Consider the following 16,600-nt stretch of genomic DNA (forward strand, 5'->3'; position numbering starts at 1 on the left):
TAAAAATTATTATATAAGAACTTACAATATCTGCTCTCCAAGTATTTACACCTGATAAAAAAAAAAAGTGCACTCCTTGTAGACCAAAATAGGCAATATACTCTTAAAGTTCTATTAGAATAAAGTAACAGTATGGTAAGAATTCTGTCCCTGTTTAGAACTATATTCAGTGTCTCTGTGTTATTCCAAAATCATTACTTATGCCAACTTCTTCAGATACGTGGTGGTACTAACTAAGCATTAACATGGTGGTAGAGACCTGGAGAAATAAAATCTGATTAAAAAAACAGATTATGACTTAGTGGCTGGGACATTAATTTAGAAATGTCAGAGGAGGGTAAACAAAGCACTGAAAGTTTATCAAAGAAGTTGTGCTTCATATTAAAAAAAAAAAGATTTTTGGTTAGAGTAAGAGGCACCAGATTTACCCTCTACCTGAAACAACCAAAAAAATAAGAGATAAGATATATGAAACAGTGGTTATCAAGACATTAAACATCAGGCAATAAAGTACAATGATCTCTGAGAGAAAAGAAACAAATGAGGTAAGCCCTAACAATCCTGGGTCTTATTGTCTTGAGAGAATTTCCAGGTGCAAGATGAGAAAGGGAAACATAGGGAAAATCCAGTGGACTCCATGAGTTGACAAGACTGAACTGAGAGTCCAAGATCATGCAAGTGTAAGGTCCGTTGGCCCGGGTGAAAGGAGGCCCGGGGGGTAAGAGAAAACATCGACCAGTATGAGGTAGGAGAGGCATCGGGACATAACGACCTCACCTGTTCTGGGAATCAACAAGAAACTCTAACTTCCTGCCCAGAAAACAATGGGGCTGACGGGAAGGGAAAATGGGCTTACACCCCACAACAGACCAACCAACACCTGGCCCTGCTGTATCCTCACCAAATAAGGAATTACCCTGTATAGCAAACCACCCCCTCCCCTTGCAAGCCGCCTTCTGCTTTTACCCCAATAAAAATCCCCCTCATCCAGTACTGGACGCGACTTCTCTGGCCCCTTTCTCTCGGACCAGTGAACCTCGCCCGGGAGCGCTCCCTAATAAAGCTCACTTGAAGCTTTCCTTTGTTTCGCGGTGCCGTTTGTTAAGATCCGACCTTTCAGCAAGTACTCAGGACAGCCATGGAGATGAAAATGCTGCACAGAATGTGAACCCTGGAGATTTACAGAGGATCTTCCTTGAGTATATAGCAGAAGATGACTCAGTATGCACATATAAGGAAACTACCAGATGTTAGCAAAAGAACCATCTGCAAAGATTATAGGGAGAGTATCTGCAGCTCACACAGGACCTGGAATGGTGCCTGTTCCCACTAGTAAAACTGGACAATCTTATAATGTACAGGACACTGGGTAGAATATTCAGAATAGAATGGTGTCAGCTCAGTAGAAAATAGTCCTAGAAAACAAAAACACTGTTCTGATTTCACCTAACAAATCATATTTTAAGAAAGATGATAGACTCAAACAGACATATTCACAGTCACCTAAAATGTAAATACTCTAAAACCTCCAATTAAAAGGCAGAGATTATCAACTTGGAAAAAAATTCCCATTTCTGTGCTAACTCTAGGAAATACACTTTAAATATAAAGTCACAAATACGTTAGAAGTAAAAGAATAGAGAAAGATATACCATGCTAATAATAAATAAAAGAAACCAAGAGAGGCTATAATAATATCAAAGTAGATTTCATAGCAAAGAATTTTACTAGGGATAAGGAAGTTTATTTCCTAATTACAAATGGAAACATAACAATTCTAAAAGGCACCGATAACAACATTTCCAAACATATGAAGCAAAAACTGGTAGAACTGCAAAGAAAAATTCACAGTAAGTCAGAAATTTCATTACTCATCTCACAGTAAATGATAGAATAAGTACACAAAAAATTAATAAGGATATAGAAGACCTAAACAGCACTATCAACCAACTTGATCTAAGGATATGTACAGAGCACCCAACAACAGGAAAATATACTTTCTTTTCAAAGGAACGTGAAATCTTTATCAAAATAGACTAAATCATGAACAATAAAAGATGTATCAATAAATTTCAAAGAATTCAAGTTAAGTAAAGAAGAAATTCAAACCATGAAAATTATGTATTCTGGCCACCAATGGAATTAAATTATAAACAAAAATATCTAGAATATCCCCAGTTACTTGGACACTAAATAACACATTTCTAAATAACCCATAGGTTGAAGAAGAAATAAAAAGTGAAGTTAGAACGTACAAGTTAGAAATGAATAAAAATACAACATATAAAAATGTGTGGGATGCTGCTAAAGCAGTATTTAGGTGCACATTAAAAAATGAAACACCTACATTATAAGAGAAGAAAGGTTTCAAATCAGTGACCTCAGCTTACACAATAATTAACTAGAACAAGAAGAGCAAATCGAACCTAGAGTAAGGAGAAGAAGAGAATGAAAAGACAAGGCATAGACTACGAAAATATATTTGTAAAACATTTATCCAAAAACTAACTTGGATTCAGAATATATAAGAATTTGCAGAATTCAATAATATAAAAACAAACAATCCAATAAAAACATGAGAAAATTATCTGAATACATACTTCACCAAGGAAGATATACAGACAGCAAATATGCATGTGAAATGATGTTCAATATCATTAATCACTAATGAAATGCAAATTAAAGCCACAATGAGATACCATTACAAATCTATTAGAATGACTAAAATGTAAAAGTATCAAGTATTGGCAAGGATGTAGAGGAACCTGGAATTCTCCAATACTGCCAGTGGGAATGGTAACTAGTACAACCACTTTGTAAAAGAGTTTGATACTTTCTTAAAACGTTTCTTAAAAAGTTAAGCATATGCTTATCATGTGAACTAGTCTACATGTAGAGAAAAGAAAGCATGTATCCATACCAAGACTAATACAAGAATGTTCATAGCAACTTGATTTGCAATAGTCTAAAACTTGAATCAGGGGATTAAGAGGTACAAACCATTAGATAGATATAAAATAAGCTACAAGAATGTATTGTACAACATGGGGAATATAGCAAATATTTTATAATAAATAGAATATAACCTTTAAAATTGTGAATCACTATACTGCATACCTGTAACTTATATAATATTGTACATCAACTATACTTTAATTAAAAAAAAACCTTGAACTGACCCAAATGATCATAAATGGGTAAACAGATAAAAAATATTATATTTATCCATACAATAGAATTCTTCACAGCAATATAAAGGAATGAACATTCAATACAACCATCAACATGGATAATCTCAAAATAATTAAGCTGAGTGAAATAAGCCAGACAAAGTTAATACATACTGTATGACTCCAGTTTTATGTAAATGTACACTAATCTACAGGGGCTGAAAGCAGGTAATAGAGGCAAGGCAGGAAGTGGGGTGAGGGAGAGGTATTGCAAAGGGAAACAAATTTCTAGGGGTGATAAACGTGTTCATTATCTTGATTGTGGTGAGGATTTAATCACCTGTTTAACAAACCTGTTAAACCTTATCAAATTGTCCATTTAAAATATATGCAGTTTACTGTATGCCAATTATACTTCAATAAAGCTGTTAAACAAACAAACAGTACTCACAGGGACGTGTAGTGAATATACAGAATTGTGAATCTAAGATTTCCTGGATACCATATAATATGTACCTGAAGATTCATACTAGTCATATGCTCTTTAACATTTATTAATACACTAGGCGTTATTCTCTTAAGTCACCAACTCTTTGTTATTAACTCTACATTTTATTTTTTCCTCTCTTCTGATAAAAAAAAGCAAGATTTCACAGAACCATTTTATTGTCATAAAATTTCATAGTATTTATTTAAATCTTTTATTTGTTCCCTTCTGTCTCCATTACAGAATGTGTAATTGTTTTAGCCTGTGTCAATACTAAATATGTAGCAAAAAGTTCTGAAAAAAGGGACAAAAAATATTTTCTGTGGGTCTATTATGTACTTATACATCTACTAGGTACTCATATACCTTTATTTCTTTTAACCCTCTCATCAGCTTTCTAAGGACAAAAGTATTATATCTGTTTACAAATGAGGAAATAGTAGAGACCTGAAGAATCTATCCACAGAATGGAGCTCTGTTGCTAGTAACACCAGAGTTTTAGGCTCTTTTCAAAAAGCTGCCCGATTGTACTGCCATAGCACACTTTCTTCCTACAGAGAGGAGGCATATCTCATTGTACAAGTTTGACACAACGTGTCAGTGATTCTCTATATTGAAATTCCCTTAAAATTTTAGCCAATTTGTACACTAATCAAGCCCCAACTATTGAACTGATCAGGAGGAAAAGCAGTTTTTCACAAATATGAAATAAAATACATATAAACTCAAAGAAAGAAAACTAGATTCCTAAAGTTCAGGTTTAGGGGAGAAAGGTATTATATTCGGTTGAACCAAATAAAATCTGTATTTTTAAAATTTCCTTCCTTCAGTTGTTCCTCAAATGTTTATCTGTGCCAGATTCTGTACTAGGTACTGGATATATTAGGAATTAGAAAGATATATAGATCCAGCCCTCCTGGAATTTATAATTTGGCAAGGGAGACAGTAGGCTTCATTAGAACCTTTAAAAATGCAATAACATAGAAGCAGTATTAGAATACAAGAGTGGGCATACAGCAATGGAGAACAGGAGATACTCAGCACATATGTAACTAAAAATGCCGCATACTGTTCCACAGATCTTACCCAAAGCATAGAACTTGGGAAGGTTTCAGGAGAGAGATATACAGCTGATGAATAGAAAGGAAAATAGAACACATGCAGAGAGATTAAAGAAAATGAAATTATTTTGGCCTGAAGAAGGATGTAAAAAAACTTGAGTCCTTAAACAAAGGACTTTAACCCAAAGAATAATGTTTGGTTATTCAATATTTCCATTGGAAATATTTTAAAAGGAAAAAAAATAGGCTTAATTTATAGTGTGATTCTAGCATATTACCTAGACAAAGAGAAGTATTTTTGTTGTTTGTTTGTTTGATTAGGAATGATAGATGTGGCCCTATTAAAGTAGGTGAAAACCAGAGGACCTCTAATGATCCTTTTCCTTTGAAGATTCTATGAACATCATAACAATATATGCACTCTAGATGAAACTGCGTGGACTTGACGCTTTCAGCTCCATCCTTTATTGTGGTTTAGAAATGCATTCTGTGTTAATTCAGCAGCATGGTTAGTGAACACTTTCCATCTGTCAGTAAGATGCTGAAAATTACTAAGTCACAGCAGTGAGCCAAAAAAATGAAATTGGGTGGATGAATAATTTTGTACTATAAAGAAGTAGTAAATTCCAGCTGTGAAAACGAAGTAGCGCAAAGAAAGTTCTGGGATTTAAGATTGGTACTGCCATCCCATTACCCCACACCCGATAGTTTTTGAAAAAGAGTCATCTTAACTGTTCCAAACTAGAGATTTTAGTATGTTCATTTCTTGCATTTGTTTCAGTCCCAAAAAATACAGCATGTAGTGCCAAGACATTTTTTCCAGAAAAGAATCTAGATAATTCATGCCCAGTGATTAATTACCAAATTTCATAAAATAAGAAAAAAATGCTTTCTTATATTAAAGTTTTCAAAAAATTGGAACAAAGCACAGTGTCAATAACCTTCACTTCTGCATGGTGAAAGTTTTTGAAAGTATACTAAGAGTAATACTAGCATGAGCAAATATTCTCTTCTCAGTAGTCACTTATATTTTAATCTACTTTAATAATAGTTTAGTCATCCAAAATTAATAACCATTGATAATAATAATTCTAGAATTCATTTTAACTATTAATAGATCCTCTGTATTACTTATGCTTCATTTAGATTGGTAGAGACTTTTGAATAAGAATATAATGAAGATACCATTTTTAAAAGCACTGTTGCAGTTCCTTAAATGACTTGCATTATGCATAGAGTTAGACTCTGAGGAATGTCACCATTTCCTGAAAATACTCTTTGTACGTACCTACAGCAATTTCATGTATTTATAAAAGCTTCAGGAAGGAGAAAATGCATGATCTACAAAATAAATCTATATTCATGTTCATTCCTTCTGTTAATCAAGTGGAGGACAACATTTTCAAACGTGTGACCTGCGTAACATGGATGGCAAGCTGTGGATCACGTACTAGATGGCTCTAACAGTGAATAAGCAGGGTGTTATATAGTATTGACTGGCTGCTGAGAAGGTTATCCCCTGTTCAGTTCTCTTTCATTTTTTCTAGTTGCTGCATTATGAAAAGTTTGGTCATGGGAAAATAGGGCTTTGCTCAACACTCACTAATCTCCCTTTTTAACAAAGAGAGAATTGGATTTTGTTAGGCTAGTGTCAAACTAGAATTGTGTCAAGCTAGAATTTAATGACATTGTTTTGCTTTCAAATTGACTATAGACAAGGCATCCCTTCATTGTCACTCCTACGCCCACTCACTATTAGTGACAATGTTATTAAAAAAATTCTATTTAAGTATGCATTTTTTTCTGATGACATTTATCCATTCCTATTTGTCTAGGATCATTTGTATCTGCATCTTAATTCCTTGCCTTACTGCATATTTAAGCCAGGTCAAGGAAGCTCTACTGAGTAATGGTTAAGTGCATGGGGCTGAAGACATCTCCTGTGGAACCAAATTCTGCTTACTCATTTTTTACCTGGGTAATCCTAGGAAAATTACTTACACTCTCTGAGCCTTATATCCTTACTTATAAAATAGGAATAATGATAGTTATACTCTCTCACATAACATCCTCTCTCATAGGATTGTTGTGAGGATTAAATGATATAATCCACACATAAAGTTTAGCACAATGCCTAGCATGATGAGCTTTCAAAACTATCCTTATTATTAGACTTTGAATTCCCTGAGTATATATAATGGCTTACTTAACATTTTCAGTAGATGTTTATTAATTTTTAAAATAAATGAATGTTATAAAGATACAGAAATCAAGTTTAGTTCTACAAGTAAAATATTAAAAAGGAAACAAGTAATACAATCTGGGCCCAAAGTATGTCGTAGGATGAACTGATTGTATCCAGAGATTTTAAAAGTCCTGGTGCTTTCCTCTGCAAAGAACAGGGGTGCTGATATTGAGAGCCCCTTGAAATTCAGCCTTGTGCATAATTTTCAAATTCCCCATTGGTAATACCAATATCCATTGGTAATATCTCTTGGTAATACCAGGCTTTTAAATTACGTGTTCCCAATAATAATTTTAAGAAATATTAACAAATCTGATCTGCAATTACCTCTATTTGAATATTATGAAATGGACATGGTAAATCCAGACAGAAAAAAATTTTTTGTTCATATTTTAAGTGACTGATTCTCAATTTTCTTCCCTCTGACTCAGTAAAATGTTCTTTATTTAAAAAGAACTGGCTGAATTGTCAGGGTACTGAGTTCATAAAATGATTTATGATTACTAGAGGTAGTTTCCTATACCTCTCTGATTCCCTGATAGTTATGCAGTGAGATTTTTACTGCTCAATGCCTCTTTATACCAAGAATCTTGTGGCTTTAAACATTAAAAGACCAAACTGAAGATCTGAGAATCCAAAAGATTCTCTTCTTGAAGCAGTAATTATCATGGGACTGGGGATACGCTCATTCCAAGAACTCTAAGTTCATCCAAAGAACTTCTAGGATAGGAATCCATAAAGTAACATAACACCTCACCATCTATGAATAGTTTCTAGAAACAGACAGAAATATCCATATGAGGAATCTAGCTTACTGATACACAGATATAATTGTTAAGAGACATAGCTGTATGATCTTTTATAGAAAAACATGATTAATTGGAATTAATATACTGAATTTTCTGAGTACATTTTGTTTTTAGGATTCAGAAGTTAATTACAAAGGAGATTAAAATATAAACAGATTCGATGTTTGATTTTTTAATGTAATATAAGAATATTCAAAATGTGGATCTATACCATATATGCTATTAAGTAATATGACATTTTTGCCAGTACTGTTTACTTGGTGATAGAAAAAAATTAGATTAATACTTTAGAAATGTCTTCAACAAGTTGAAACAGGTTAGATGTTACTCTTTCAATAGCTTAATTAATTAAAGCTGTATGGAAGTTTATAAAAAGTAAGTTCCCAGCATTGTGATATGGATTTTTTTATTGAGTCAGCCACTCAATATTTAATACTCAGTATTTAACACTAATTGTCAATACACTCAATTCCTGAATGATTGATTCTAATGAACTAAAACAAAATACCATACATTTACTTTAACATTAATATTTGATATTAGTATTTACAGCAAAATGGTTACTATAATATTTTTGCAGGTATACACATATTCTGTAACTTTTTATTAGTTTAAGGTTAAATATAAAAACTTACATTAGAAATCTTGAGTAAGATAATACAATTCACATAACCCAAATACCATTAATCAAAAATATTATTTGAAAACATATTAGATTTACTTGAACTTTAATAAATAGTATGTTTATATTCTGCTTTTTTTCAAATATTAGTCAAAACCCAGTAACTGTATCAAAAGGGAAATATTTATATACTGGAGGTTTGTCTCTTTCTTAGAACATAGAATTTTGAAGGGAAGTGTTGTACTCATGTGAATAATATGATCCATAGGAATGAGAAATCTCTGGTCACAGGGTAGATCCACTCTCTATTTTATCTCTCTAGCTCTTAAATAATATTTTTTCATGTCAATTCTGCTTTGGGTCAAAGGAAACTCATCATGAAGAATTTCTGTTCATATTCCTTTAAAAATACCTCTCAAGAATTTTGGATTTGAAAACTAAAAATATTAATTAGAAGGTTAAGATTTCAAATGGAAATAAAAATAAGTAATAATTTACTCTGGCATCCATAACCCAGCAAGAGGTAACAGAGTTCATTGTTTCACACTAAACCCTATGTCACCTCTCTTTCCACTCCCATTATTTCCCACATGAACTCTGAACAAGGAACCATATATGAACAGTGGCCTGATGACATAAAATATCTAGCCCAGAGGCTTTGCAGCCCAGGCATTGAATCTAACACTGACTGGAGAATAAGTATGGTTATCAGAATCATCATCTATACCACATCTGTCCCCTACATACACATCACAAAGCTAATAAATGCTACAGTCACAACTCTACAATAGGTCATTTTTTACGCATTACTATATTTTGTCCTGAAATGTTAATGGCTGAAAATGGATAGTCTTTTTGTAAACAAAGTCTGATACCACTTGGATCCTCAAACTGATCTTAACATATAAGCACAAATCTAAGTTTTCTTAAAGGAATAAACAAAAGTACCTTCTACATAGAGGTGCATTATCAGGTGTTGCTGTTGAGAAGAGGCAATACAATCTTTCATTTTACCTACTTTCATTCATTAATATACAGTATAATTCTATATACATGGTACTAAACAACATTAAATAACACCTGAAAATATAAATTATAGAATATCCTCTAAGGATATTGCCAGACCAAAAGATATGTGAACAGAATCTTATAAACTAAAAGAAACACACATATTTTTGTTCTAAAAGTAGGTAAAAGGAGGCAAATTTTTAAAGTTCTATATTTCATACTTTTTTTAATACAGCATCTAATACATAGGCTTCCTATGTACTGCTATAAATCTGTTACTGTAGGGATTTAAATGTTTTAAGAGATATCTTAGACCAAATGTTAAAGTCTATTAAAAATGGTACAGGTATATCGTTGTGTAACTTTCTGTGCAAGTCTTTGTGTTTGAAATATCTTATAATTTAATATGTATTACACTTGCTTTAACTTAAAAAATATTTTTTTTCTTATATTCTCATAGCTTGAGTAACCCAATTCAAATTTCCTCATCAGACATTTAAGGGAGAATAAAAGCAAGCATTGACGGGTTCTGTCTTTTGGTTTGAGTGTGTTCAGTGTCATGCTTGAAATCCAGGCTGTGGAAAGTACAAAGCTACTGTAGGAAGCTCAAGTTCCTTTCACAAGCCCCAGCTAGTGTGATTACAACGACTGCATTAAGTAAAAATAATTAGCCAAGCAGCAGGTTGGTTATAAATCAAGACTGTTCAAAAGCAGCAAATGACTCTGAACCAGCGTGAAAGCAAGACTCTCTTTGATGACACAGAAATGATGTAGGAGAAGAAAGCAGGAAATGAGACCACAGGGAGGAGCGATGTGGGAGCACAAACAGCCGACTCTAGAGAGCGGAGTGGTGAGTTCATAGCTGACCAGGAAAGCCCAGGCATAAAACTGATGAAAAGGATGTTTCATAGGGATCTAGGGCACTGAGAATCTAAACTATAAAACAGGGAGAGAGAACATAATGGAAAGACATATTCTGATATCACCTTATGAGAGTCAAATTGCAGAAAAGTTTCAACTCTGTTACAAAGAATTATGAATCTAGTACAGATCCGTCAAATCCCTAAATGCTCACTTCATTCCTAAAATAGAAAATGGCAGGCAGAAGGTGAAGAAAGTTTGAAACTGAGATTCTTAATGAAAATCCCAGAGCTGCCACAGTTGGAGTAGTCTACTGATTGTGGTCAGGCATTCAAATGTGGTGCTGGCCCAATATTGTAATAAATAGTGTAACAACCTTCTAAGAGTAGTTAACATCAATAGTCTAGTAGAAGTGTGTATATCTATGTTTTAAGAAGCTTTCTTTTATTTGGGCATAGAGTGAGGAAAGAATAAACAACCTCAGGCAAAAAGAAATAATTTTAGAATCACTATTAACAACTCATAAAACAAAGTTAAAACTACAGTCTTCCTTGGTATCCACAGGGGATTGGTTCCAGGATCCCTACAGAAACCAAAATCCATGGATGCTCAAGTCCCTTAGACAAACTAGCTTAGTACAGTCGGCCTTTCCAGATCTGCTGATGTGGAACCTGTGGATGAGACAGGCCCACTGTATCTTGCTACAACTGTGAAGGTAGCATAGATTTAAATCTATATTTATACAAAAATAGAATTAAAAGGTGTTTTAAAATATTTTTCAATTTAAATCCAAATGTGCCAAATGTAGCTTTAATGGACTCAAATACAACCATCTCAAAATCTATCCATAATAAGATGGGAAACTATGCAGTTAATTTAATTTTTAAATTCAAAGTCTCACCACGACTAGATTACTGGACAAAGACTCCTAAACTATATTTAATCTACATCTATTCAAAGTGATTTCAAAGCCTCCTTATGCTAACCTGGAAATGATTACCATACAATTTTTTACAAATATTGAGCATTAGCTGTTAAATTTGCAAGTACTCATAAGATCTCAAAAGTTACACTGGGCTGACTGCAATAAACGTGATATTTTGGTAAATATAAAAATCAAATAATTTTAAAAATATTTGCACATTACTGGTTATTTAGTTCCCTATACTACATGTGTACTGTGTTTGTGTTAAGTTACTGTGCTCTGTTTTGTTAGGCTTTTCTATAGTGAATGTCTCTCTCTCTCTCCCTCTCCCTTGCATGTGTGCTTCTACATTGGTTTTATTTACACAATTAAAAGCAAAACAAACCAAATTGTTTAATTAGGTCAAGGTAAAACAAACTATAATCCTGGAACTTTAGAACTGAGAGAAAACAATTAGATATAAAACTATAGATAAATACAAATATTGGTGCTGAAAAATAAGATGTAAGGGCTAGGTGAACTCCAAGAATAAAAAAGAATCTCCCCCTAAACTGAGCACTGGGCTAAGAAAGTACAGAAGGCAACTGAAATAAAAATGGGTTGCAAATGGAGGTTTTGCAACAACAAATGGGCCAGTTTCTCAACAGCATTTAATGCAAGTCTACACTACAACCTGCTAGGTCACTTGACATGTGAAATAGTGAAACACATCCCTTCTTCTAGACAAGGCCCATTCTCACCCACAAAGAAACATGTAACTCAGATTCAAATAATAAGGCCTTGGCTTGATAGGGTTAACCTTTAAGGAGTGTTATGTTTCTTTCCCACTCAATAAAGCATCAAACGAGGAACTATCCCACAAGGGTGTTAAAAGAATTAGCAAAAACACATGGCATTTATATATGTATTGAAGACAGAAGAAAGGGGAAAGAGGTGGTCTTTTAGCTCCTTCAAAAATAAGGATTGGCAAATGCCATGCTAAAATATGATGTAGAAGAAGTTTCTTTAAGTTAAATTAGCACCTGTCCATGGTAACATTTTAGAGTGGGTTTAAGATACATTAAATGGTAACCCTTATTCATCCTTTCCCCCATTTTCTGTATGTATGTATATATTTGTATACTGGTCTGGAACTTAAAGCAATAATTGTGGCTAGGAGAATTCTATATAATTTTATAACAGAAAATATTTAAATATTTTCTTTTTATATAGAAAAAATGATGTGGATTCATGTTATGGTCATAGAGCACAGGCTTTGGTGTCAAATAACCCTGGATTCAAGTTCCAGTTATGCCACTTGTTAGCTGTAGGATTTGGGGTAAGTTACTCCTTGGATCTCATTTTCCTCAACCATAAAATAGGGATAATAAGGAGATTAAATGAAGTAATCGCTATAAAGCCTTTAACGCATTTCTTGGGCCATACGGTAAATACCACATAAATATTAGGCATTATTCTTATTATGATGATTAATAATTATCAGTTTGAACAGTGTAACATACCAAAACAGTTAAATCACATCAAAGTGAGGAGGAAGAAGAGTAAAATCGAGAAAAAAAAATTTCATCCAAGAAATTTTTCAGATAGCTAATATAAGTCATTATTCCATGTTGCTTTGGTAAACAAAAGACAAGAGAGCAAACTAGCCAGTAATATAAACTCGCCTGCAAAAGTCCTTGATAAGTGTTATGGACAAACTGGTGATGGATGTGGTTTGATGCTTTGTGAATTGATTATGAAGGTCAATTCCACAAAGTGAGAAATGGTGATTTTATGATACTATAAAGTGATAAGCCATACTGATTGCATGTCCTGAAGACACAGTTATATAGAGACAGTATTAGAAAAAAACTCTTAATGACATATTGTTGCCTGTGATTATACATATAGCTCATGAATATTGTTCAATATAATGGAATTTCAAAGAACTTAAATGATTTTCATCATTTTGATTTCTCCCAGAAGAGTTAATTAACAGTAAGGTGGAATCTAGCAAATGCATTTAAGACAATTTTTTCTAAGAAGCCTGAAGGTTCTGTCCTTAGTTTGGACAAACTCTGTCTTTTCTAATCAATTACCAGATTAAATGCTTTCTTTGCTTCCCCAACAATGCCAAGTTTGGTGCAGTCACCTAAAAAATAGCCTCAATTAATGTTTCATAAATGTTGAAAAAAATGAGTTACACATGACAACTATTACTTTATTTCTGTTCCACTGTTGACATATTCAGGATAGAATCAAATGCATTAAACAAAAATGAATACATATGTTCTCCATTTCTGCAATGTTAAGTAATAATAACTGTAAATAAAATAATTGATCTTAAGTGAAAATATTAATGTTTCAGAAACATGCTAACTTAAATGATTGCTGCCATCTACTAAAACAGAACAGATGCCTTTGTTATCTTTTTTGTTTTTCCCCACCATGTTTAAGAATGAACAATAATCATTGGATAAATGAACAATCATATTTAAGGAGAAAAATGAAGCCTAGAACAATATGAAAATGTTTTATTGTTTCTATTCATTAAATGCTAACAGCATGTGCATATGCTAACATAAGAAGACAGTTTTATCTTACCTTTCAGATCTGTCTTTTTAGAAACAGTTTTGACTTATGTTAAAGCAATACTTAACCCTTTTGCCTTACCCCTCCATGCTTTTTCTAAAATAGCTAACCTGAGGTTATTGACTCTGGGAGCACAGAGGAAAAACATTCGCACGTTAAGCCCTAGTTGTATCAGAATTGTGTTCAAATTCATTTCACTATGGCCATCTCAGATGATGATACAAATGCAAGAGGTAGGATCCACCATCACAAAGCACTCACCGCAGTTGGCTTCATCTGATGCGTCTGCACAGTCTGGATCCTCGTCGCAAACCCACAGCTTGGAAATGCAATGTTTGGTAGTTTTACACTGGAAATAGTCTGGAGAGCAGCTGTTTTCGGCTTAAGAGAAAGCATCTATTATTAAAATGTAGCTTTGGACAAGAATAGACATTCTAAATAAAAAACAAATAAATTTTTAAGTTAATCAATTGAAAATGTATCATCTTTTAATTAATAAGACCCTGAAGGTGATAAGTTTTAACTTTTAATTATCTATAGTGTATTCCTATTACCCGTTCCAGTATAAATAAATAAAATATATTTCTGCAAATGATGCATTTGATAAAAATCAGAGTTTTCAAAACCACCCCACCTTGATTAGATATCTTGAAACTAATTAAAAAATAAAGGATTCAGGGTCTTTCAAAATAATTTTTTTCAGATAAATAAATATAAGAATTTACACATAGGCATTTTTGTAAATAGAAAAAGACTAAAATCAGAAGACGTTAGTGAATGAGAAACAGAAAGGCATAGAATTTATCAAAACCTCTAGTTGTGTTGAGATTTTGATGGAAGAGGTGAACATCTGACTCAAACTATAAACTGCTTCACAAATCTTAGTCAGTTTAATTGATCAGCTTCTAGAATGGCTAACCATAAAGAACTGGTACTGACTTTATTCTGAATGTACCATCTTAATCAAATTGCTGGATGACTGCACATTATTTACTAATAAAAGTTTTAGAGGAATAAAATAAAACTTCAGTAAGACAGAAATGTTGACAGCAGTTCTGCTGAAAGCTTGAACTTGACAGGTGCTCTATGGTTCAGATCCTGTGCGTGTATGTACGTGTATGTGTGTATGTGCCTGCCTGCCTACGTGCATGTATGTATATGATGTAAATTGTTCTGCCTCCCATTTTATGTATATTTATTTTTCATGGGAGATTGAAATAAGAGGTGAACAGAATTAAAATTATTTTACAATTGTCTTTTGAAGTAGCTTGTTAAGATACATTAGGAGTATTACTTACAGTTTTTAACAAGTGATTTTGTTAGGTTATTTTGTCCAGATTTTTGTTTCTTATCATACATTCAATATGTTATTTTTAAGGGAAAAAATTTCTAATTAAAATGGAGTTGATTTCAAGTAACTAATTAAATCAACAGAAGAAAATTACCTGCAGCTACTTAATATGGTAAAAAAAAAAATCTATATTTTTTAAAAAAGCACCATAATCTCCTGTAATTTGGTTTTGCTGCTTCTCTTAAGGATGATGTGGATGAATGCATGTTTTTCATGTTTGTAATAATCTCCAGGTAGCTTTTAAGTAAAGATCACCCATGTTTTAATTTTCTATATATTTTTATACAGAGTTTCTTAACCATCCCAATAGACATCTAGTTGGAATTATTTGCCCATCATTGCAGTTCTATTTTCCACACTGTATAAATTTATGGTGAACAATAATAATCTTTAGACCAATTTCAGTTAGGAGTCAGAGGTCAGAGCGAACAGTTGGAGGTGACTTACGACAGTCCCTTTCATCTTCCTCATCTCCACAGTCATCCTGCCCATTGCATCTGAGGTTTACTGGGATGCATTTCTGGTTCTTGGTACACTTGAACTGACCTGAGAGGCAGACATGTGTGTCTAAAAGAGAGAACAAAAAGCGTGGGCTAAAGCCTGTGTCTGAATTTAAATCAGTGCAGACATAATCAGTTAAGAATTAGATTCGTGTTCCTTAGTTAAGAATGTAATCACCTACCACAGTTGAGTTCATCAGAATTGTCCCCACAGTCATTCTCTCCATCACAGATGAAAGCGGGCAGAGCACAGAGCCCAGTTCCACACTGAAATCGGCCTGGCTGACATTTAAATTCCGCTAGAGGAGGAAACATATAGGTATCGTGGAATGACAATCTTAGCTCATGACTTCTTAAACAGAGCTTTTCTGACATTCAACATATTTATTATATTATTATATTAAACATATCCTAGAGCACAATGTGAATGTCTCACATCCAGAGAGCTATTAGGTTCAGATGTGCAGTTAAGCTCTGAGCAGCTCAGATGGCCTCCAGATTAGATTTTATAAACTAACAGTAAGAAGAAAGATATTAACAACATATAAATATAAATATATATATTTAAAACATTTAAATTTCTCCTCATTTCAAAGACATGGTATTGAGTGGCAGAGCACAATTCATTGTGATTTTTTAAAAAAGTTATTCCAATATCACTTAAAAACTTATTTCTTTGATCACTTTGCTGCCTGTAATGTGTTAAGAGAGAAACATCTGCCCTCAATACATATTCCCCAGCATTCCTTAAAGGAAATACTTTCTATAACTATCACATTTTAAATCAGAATTATTGATATTTATTCCTATAATCTTACTAATATATAAGGACAATGTCATAACTAGTAAAGATTTTTATATACCATACGTGTTATTATAATAAATATCTCCTACATGGTAAAGCAGTTTTTGCTATATTCTTTGAGTTTATTTAAGCAATAATAACAATAAAGTAGGATCTATTGTATATCTACTTTGTATCATGCACTG

The 16,600-nt window shown here is 33.1% G+C and overlaps 1 protein-coding gene across 1 annotated transcript in view; it reads right to left on the reverse strand.

Annotated features, from left to right (window-relative positions):
• The window catches only part of LRP1B (LDL receptor related protein 1B), a 1,473,103-nt gene that overhangs the window by 189,572 nt on the left and 1,266,931 nt on the right, over positions 1–16,600 (reverse strand). Inside the window, exons 64-66 of the mRNA XM_065880137.1 lie at positions 15,793–15,909; positions 15,558–15,677; positions 14,021–14,140 (exon numbers count right to left, since the gene is read on the reverse strand). Of these exons, the coding sequence (XP_065736209.1) occupies positions 14,021–14,140; positions 15,558–15,677; positions 15,793–15,909 (357 nt within the window). The remainder of the gene's footprint in view (positions 1–14,020; positions 14,141–15,557; positions 15,678–15,792; positions 15,910–16,600) is intronic.

The sequence above is a fragment of the Phocoena phocoena genome, chromosome 7 (genome assembly GCF_963924675.1).
Source record: "Phocoena phocoena chromosome 7, mPhoPho1.1, whole genome shotgun sequence".
Lineage (NCBI taxonomy): Eukaryota > Metazoa > Chordata > Mammalia > Artiodactyla > Phocoenidae > Phocoena > Phocoena phocoena.